At 38.1% G+C, this 8222-nt stretch overlaps 1 protein-coding gene across 1 annotated transcript; it reads right to left on the bottom strand.

The window, feature by feature from the left end:
* Positions 1 to 4820: 4820 nt before the first annotated feature.
* On the bottom strand, positions 4821 to 6059 carry LOC124653193. The gene is made up of 4 exons (XM_047192261.1): positions 5904 to 6059; positions 5775 to 5828; positions 5480 to 5626; positions 4821 to 5198 (listed from the first exon to the last, which is right to left on the bottom strand). Exons 1-4 carry the CDS (start codon positions 6057 to 6059, stop codon positions 4821 to 4823), a joined length of 735 nt encoding a protein of 244 aa, XP_047048217.1.
* Positions 6060 to 8222: the final 2163 nt, after the last annotated feature.

The raw sequence follows: 8222 nt of genomic DNA, 5'->3' as shown, positions 1-8222 counted from the left end.
TGACGAGGTGGTGCATCTGACGGGTGGTAGGGGCTGATGGTACGGGCAAGGCCCACCCGTAGCGATGCCCGTTAAACTTGCAGAAGGTTGTCCTCGCATTGTCCTTTCGCTCAGGCGCATTATTAAGTACAAAAATGATTTTTATCACGTTAAAATGCCAGGAAATGACAGTTTTCGGTCATATTTCATTATTTATTGACTTATTATTATTATTTGAAGATCCTGTGTAGACAAGCATAAAAGGGCGCGGTAGCGCGGTGAAATACAAAATCCCTACCACTACTTAATGATAACTTAATTAAATAACGGTACAAAAACATGCTAAAAATGCACTCATCAGTCATCTTCGACCACACCTGCACTGAGGTGATGACCAGGTGCCTAGACCATGGCGATGCCACCAGGGTATCGTCATGGAAGAAGCAATCTGAAGCTCTGCTGGTATGTGAATTGATTGAATTATCCTAGTGTGTTGTGTCTGAACTCTGCAATGTGGCGGTAGTGCTAAACAATTGTCGTGTCAAGTCGACTGACCCTAATTCGTATCGTCTATTAACTTCGTAATGTGATATTGCCTTCTGTGATTGTTTGTGCTCTATTGAGAGATCACTGATAATCTCACCACTCAAGGGAAGAGATAACCAGAGTCTGATTTTGGGTTGCAACCAAACAACATCATTCTCGTTTTGGGCCGCTACATGGCCTTAAAACTATCCAACCAATCAGCCAATGCCCAAATCTCCATGGGGCCGAAAAAACTATTCGCGAGCAACCAAACGACACACCAATTCTGGTATGGAACACGCAGTGACATTCTTCTCACTGGCGCAGTCATCCCCAAATCCGGCCTAGGCAACCAAACGCGCCCATGGTCTCTTTTTATCTCTTCTTCATGCCAATGATGAATGGACTAATGTTTTTATTAAGTTATATTTAAATAATTTTTCATAGACAATACGTGAATGCCATATATTATTGGATCCAAGGTGAAATAAAAAAAATTATCATCTATACTTGCGATTATTGCCGATGATGATGTCTCGATCGCCTAGGCCGTGCATGGCGGGGAATGGCACTTGGTCTTTCATCATTAGCTTTAAATCAGGGAAGGGATTGAGAAGGCCAATATCATCTATGTCATTTAGAACCTTTAACTATCTGCTACCATGGAATCAATATCTTGGACCCTCAAAGCCATGGGCAAGTTCTCGGTTTGCTCACTACCGCAAGGTATGCCAAGGAACCCATTAAAATTTGCATGAGATTTGAGAGATTTCCATTTCTCTAAAAATTAGATCTTTCTCTGGCAACTTATCCGGAGCATCTTCCCTCGAATGACAACAATCATCGATGGCATGGCCCTTCCAACGGCAAGTGTGCCTTGTATGGTATGCCAGAAGACACAAAATAAATATTATATGGGTCCATGATGGCCAAATTTATGTGTTGTGCAGCTAGGGAACAGCTCTCCTATGCATCGAATCCATCATGTTTTGCCGATGTTTACCACATTATCCAAAAGGTCCCCGAGCCAAACAAAAAGGATCTCGTGGATTTGGTCTACGGCCATGTATTAGATTCTTTAAAACATTAGAAATAAATTTACGATTTAGGGCAGCTTTCAAACAGAACTTGTTGATGACTTGTATAAAATATCTATCTACCTGCAAGTCTAGAAGCTTGCGGCGCCTAAGTGGCACTACATGGAGATGGCAGAGACGGTGATTGGAAGATTCATTATCTTCATGTTCTTCATTATCGTTAGGGACAAGCCCGAGTAGTCTCCTGCTATGTTCCTTGACTCCTTGTATTGTTCATCTTGTCGAGCCTAGGGGTTTCGAGTCCTTGGCTTTACATATCTACTCCCTCCGGTCAGGAAAAATTGACGCGAGAGGTGCTTGGACACTAGCCTATGTGCATGCATATCTCAGAGTGTCAATTAAAGATGACCAGAGGGAGAACTACTTACGCTTATTTCCTTGTTTATTTGGATGTGTTCGTGTCCATTTGTAAAACTTTGTTTCTACTATGCTTGGTTGTGGCTTTGTTAATATGAAACCAAACTATTCTTGAGCCATCCATCTAAAAGTGTGTACCTTCCTCCATTGATCTAGCATTCCATTCGACGATGTTGATGTCGTAGTCCATATTTTCTCATAATTAGTCATCACACGGCATATAGGCCATCAGATGTTCCAATGTCCTAGCAAGTAGGCGGCCGGGCATGCAAGCTTATCTTCCATAAAATAGATCCAGCTAATGTGTGATACCCAACCATTGATCCTTTAACAAAACTGCTACAAGGATTAAAATAATATATTTGTATCTAGTTGGAGGAGAGAGAAAAGGAGAGAGAATGTAAGAGCAAGTACAATAAGGTACAGTCAGCAGGCTATAAGAGTTAAAATAATATAGTTTTGCTGAGTTGGATGAGAGAGAAGAGGAGAGAGAAGAGAAGCAGGCTACAAGATAATAGCCAGCTGCAGCGCGTGCTCCTAGGTACTTTGTGAGAGTGATATGTGGACCATCTACATAAAAAGTAGCACACTCCTATAGCTAACTATTGTACATATTGGCTATAAGCTAACTATAGATGACATGGCACTCTCTTATAGCCCGTTGATGGCTCTTCTATTGTTCTTGCTCTAAGGGCATGAGCAAAGGAGGCAGTCACATGCGGTCGCTCCATCTCCTCCATGTAGGCTCGTAGCTCTGAGAGAAAATTATCCAAACCAAAGGAGCAAGGGACCCATCTATTTTCTTCCCTCATGTCACTTTCTTCCGGCTTGTCCACTCCTTGCTGTCCACCTCCCCCTTCTCTACTACTTTTTCTCTCTCCATCTCCTTTCCGAGCTGAGGAGGCTGCCTCTCCTGCAAGCAGCACCTGGCGGTGCAGAGCCTGCCACCATACCATCTGATCCTACGTGGTACCGTGGGGAAGCAAGTTAGAGCCATGCGTTGGCCATGCCCTAAGTGGACTCTTATGCAAAAGCTAGCTCTAGCACATGCTTCTAGGCAAGTTATCTCAATGAAAGGTGGACCATCCATTGAGAAAGTAGTACATTCTTATAGCCAACTATTGTACTTGTTGGTTATAAGTTGGCTATAGATGACATGGCATTTTCCTTATAGCCAACAACCAGCTATACTATTGGAGTTGCTCTAATCAAATGGATATGACTATTTTAGTTACCCGACTAGTCGTTTTGCTTCTTGTGTCGTGCAGCTGTGGCCGGGCAGATTGGTGAATCCGCTCCAGGCCTCGATCAATGGTGTGCTTATTAAATCATTCCAAAATACTGTCATGCGTGTGGTACAACCCCTAGCGAAATTGCGACGACATCGTGACTTATGCACGGCCTTTAACTTTTCTTATACCGAAATATTCACGTTTGCACCTCTGTCCCGGTGATGGGTCGTATCTCTCGCCCGTGTTGTGTTTTGTTGAGTTTTTGTTACGCCGGGATGGCCGGTGCAGTACTCAAGAGGCAGATAGTCGCTGACATACATATTTATCCCGTGAAATCTGCTCTCGGGACGAGCAAACTAATGGAACCAGCGTCGGTTCAAAAATGTAACCAGCATGCTCGACCTTGCCGAGGGAGCCCCTCAAAGTTCAACCGCTCTTTGATATTTTTTTTATTTCTCTCGTTCCACAAAAAGGTTTGGAACCGACATAAGCAGAGGTGAAAACCTGCCTTCTGTAATTTAATATTGGCTGATTGGTTCCAAATAAATAAGAAAAACTTAAAAATAAAAATGAAAATGTGCATTTAACATTAAAAGTAAGTATATACATATACATGTAAATTTCACTTTTTACTCTGTAGTTGTGCATTTATGACACATATTACTCTATTTAGTGGAATTTCTACTAAAATATCTTATTTAGGAGACTTTAAACGTGATTTAGCCCAATTTAGCATCATGCTTGTTAATATCAGATAGGATAGGCATGATACCTCGGTGTGGAGCGACAAAATATGTAAATATTAGAGAGCCTAATGGCTGATTATTTTTATAAATTTTTAATTCATATGTTTTATTCATCACTATCGTCTTGATATTTTTTTACCCTTTGTATCACCTAACACCTTTCCCAATGTACACACACAAAAGAACAAGCGTTCAAAGCTTTTAAAATGGCAATCTACATGAATTTTTACTCGATGGGCAACTAGTGTCACAAATGCAAAACTAGAGGGTAAAAACTGGACTTCACTCTAACATATATCATCAAGGTTAGAAGATAAAGTCAAATTATACCTCAAAAAATCAAGTTAGGGTTTACCAAATCATTGTTTGTCTAATAATAAGGTTCCTTGTGACTGGAACGGTGTTGGTTTTTGTTATATTGATGTCGGTGATGTGCTAATCAGATCCACATAGGTTGTGTATCAACTTTATAGAAACATCCTAGAGATACCATGAAGAAAATCTATCTGGAAGTGACCATCGATTTGGAGTTAAAGAAGACTCGTCCACTTTAAGAGCAGCCATCGGTGACACTTCATTGTCCTATAACAATTAGACGTCGTGAGGAGCTTATACTTGGCCTTGGAGGTTTTTCTAGCTCTAGCTTTTCCATCTAGGTTAGAGTACATGATGAGCATGGTTAGTGAGCTAAACAGATATAAATGGTTTATTAATTGTTTCGCTTTTGTCCTTTATTTCTGCTTATATTCTTATTTTTGCGGTTCAGTTTACCTTGTTACTTTTATCCTTTTTGGCAGAAAATATGAAGCAAATAGGCACAATTATTTTGTCACTAAAATAAATTTAAGATTTATTGAATCACAAAAATCAAGCACACTAGTATTTCAACCAATACATCCACTTGGTCCACCATAGTAAAACACGTATCCCCTAGCAAGAGCCAGACTAAGAGTATCTTGTTTGTAACAGTCTGGCCTGTCAGCTAAATCCCTCATGTCAAGTAAGATTGGATCATAAGTATGACCGCCGGAGTTGTATTTCTTAATATGTTTGAAGTAAGCAATTTTCTTGTCACTATTCTCCATATTGGGAAGGTGTCCGCTACCCATTGGAGGACCATGTGTATTATTGAAATAATTCACGAATCCGATCAATGCTTCTATAACTGGCATTTTGGAGCAAAACCCTATAGGGAAATAACCCAAGAACGACGGGGTTTCTAAATCATGCCGGTACACCACCCAATCTCCAGAGTTTGGATCCTGTATTTGACGAGTGATGATTACTTTCACGCAAAAGAAGAGTAGGAAGTTTTAGTTGAAAAATATAATGTGTGATGTATAATTAATAGATTTCTAGCTTTCATGATATGATACTAAAACACCAAAGAATATAAATTAGTAGCTAACCCATATTAAAACTTCACACTCATAAAATCCAAAATAATTTATAATTACTACATAAATTTAAAATAATTTAAACTAGCCATGTATATTTACATGCAGTCTTGTATTAGTGTCCTTAGTGGAAAAAAACGATGCACCTTATTAAGGCTAAGCCTGATGTAACGGTCTTGCACACCATAGCTTGATGGAGGAGTAACGACTTGCCCAGGCACTAGTGCAGCTCCCGTTGTAGGAACATAACCTGGGCACTGCAAGTTATAGCAGCCGGCTGACTTGGAGTCCTTCTGAGAAATGATAAAAAAAACATGTAATCTTGTGGATAAAGAAAATATCTATACTTAAACTGATAAGCCTACAAACTTTAAAAGCATCACCAAATTAGGTATGCCTCCCCATTATTATTTTTTATTCAAATAGAAAGGTTACACTTACCGTCCAATATGTAAAGAAGTGAACCTCTGTATTATGGTACAAAGAGGGTGAAACCTGCAAGCCAAACTAGCATAAATAAAAAGGCTTGAATAGTATTTGAGTTTATGAGGATGGGTGATATGCTTATACGTGAAATCCAGCTTCAATCATGTTGTAGTGTCCTCCATCTTGACAATAGATCTGTAAGGATGCTCCAGATTCTTGAGACTCTGTTTGATTTGGTGAAGCCCATATACTAATTTCAGCACGAAGACCAAAGTATTTTCCTGGAACCGTGTGCCACATCGCATACTAGCATAGATAGTTATAGATCAAATTAGTGATTTTTTTTAGAAAATTGTAGAGTTCGAACAATATTAACATAACACATATAAGTGCATATTCTTGGAGGACTTATCAGGTCCTCCTTCCTAGCACTAATCTAGCATGGTCTCACAGTGTGTAAAGTCTACCCTAGTGCAACATGGATCATGGTGGTAGTATGTATGTTTTTTTGGAGGCAATTAATGTGATCTAGCCATGTGGGGCTCAGGTGCTTTTTGTAGGCTTGTGATGATATGGAGATCTGACCTCGAGGCGCAAAGTGCTATGTCTACTAATTCTTGGCACATCAACGTAAGTTAACAACAAATCATGCCCTACGTGCCCTTTTCAAATCAGCTGGGATTTTATATAGACCCATGCTTAGTTTATTTAGGTGTATGCTTTCATATTTGGTATTCGTCCGATTTCCTCATAATTGACTAGTAAATGTAGCATTCTTAATAGTATTAATAACTCCTTCGTCACGAGACAAATGAGTTGTACCAATAATCTATATAGGATGCCAAAAACATTGTGATATTCACCTTCTCTCTTTGACTAATGATAATAATTTAACTTGATCAACAATGATTTAGGTTAGCTATCCATGCATGTAAATTTTTGTTGCTATTTTTGTTGCTTGGATTCTACTCTTGAGCTCATATTTATGTTCAAAATTCATGGTGAAAATATGTGTATTTTATACATGTTGACGGCAAAATTCTCATCTAGGAATAATTAGTAAAAAAATACCAACATAAAGCACATGAAAAAATAGAGATAGAGACATACATGGGAAATAATATTGCTTCTTTCATCTTGAGTTTTAACGAACCAAGGCACATGTCTATCAAGAGTTGTGTTACGCAAGAGAAAATGTTAGTTCTTCACTAGTAACAAAATTGTGGCAGAAATCTCCTAGATATAAGTACTTCTTTCAGCATGTGATTTATTTAAATTTATAATTGGGCACATGACTAAGATAGAATGGTAGCAACTAGCTACAAGTATAATTAATTGTCATGACTAAGCATTCAGGTATATATGGTGATGGGCTGAACCAGAAAGGAATTGAACAAAGGAACATGACCATCAAAAGATTAAAAAATATTACCTTCTCATCCATTTGTGTATTGCCACCTGCATCTATTGATTCGACCGAAGTGAGGCAGCATGACGCAAGAGAAAACCACACAAAGATTGATATTCCAACATAACCACGAACTATAGGTAGGAGCACATGTATATTTTGTAAGAAACTTGACATTGTGTGATTCCTTACTTAGTTGTTTTATTTGGAGAACACAATATATAGAAAGTGTATGGCGACATTTTTCTGTGAAATATTTTTATTACACCTGCATATACACTCACCATTTAATGAGTATCGATTTGGTGATCTTTTCTGGATCTAAAATATACTCCTATGAAATATTTTTATTACACTCACCATTTTATATATTGAAAGTGTATGGCCACATTTTTCTGTGAAATATTTTTATTACACCTGCATATACACTCACCATTTAATGAGTATCGATTTGGTGATCTCTTATGGATCTAAAATATACTCCTGTGAAATGTTTTTATTACACTCACCATTTAATATATAGAAAGTGTATGATCACATTTTTCTGCGAAATATTTTTATTACACCTGCATATACACTCACCATTTAATGAGTATCGATTTGGTGATCTCTTCCGGATCTAAAATGAGTAGTATAGAAATCTTCCCATGAATGTTTGGTAATAATGGACTACATTTAAAAACAATAAATGCGTATTCAGTCATGCCATGGACGTTCAAAATAATGGGATGCATTTATATCTAATAAATGCAATATTTCATATGGACAGATATCTGGTATATTTTCTTAATCCACATACATGATTTTATTATTATCTGTTTAATTATTGTTGGCTTTCTCTAATGCTTACCAAAAGTTCAGAAATACCATGTTTGCTTACAATCATCATACACTAATTTTTCACTTTTCAGTTTATCTCATCCAGTATAAAAATTGTTGAGTTCTGTTGGTTTCTTTTGTAATCATTTGCATTTATGTGAATTATTGTCTATGCACAACCCTATTCTTCCACTTACATCCCACACTATATGCATCAGTATGTCTCTGTTATCACC

This window comes from Lolium rigidum, chromosome 5 (genome assembly GCF_022539505.1).
Source record: "Lolium rigidum isolate FL_2022 chromosome 5, APGP_CSIRO_Lrig_0.1, whole genome shotgun sequence".
In the NCBI taxonomy this organism is placed as follows: domain Eukaryota; kingdom Viridiplantae; phylum Streptophyta; class Magnoliopsida; order Poales; family Poaceae; genus Lolium; species Lolium rigidum.
This window is presented reverse-complemented; position numbering and strand designations above follow the sequence as displayed.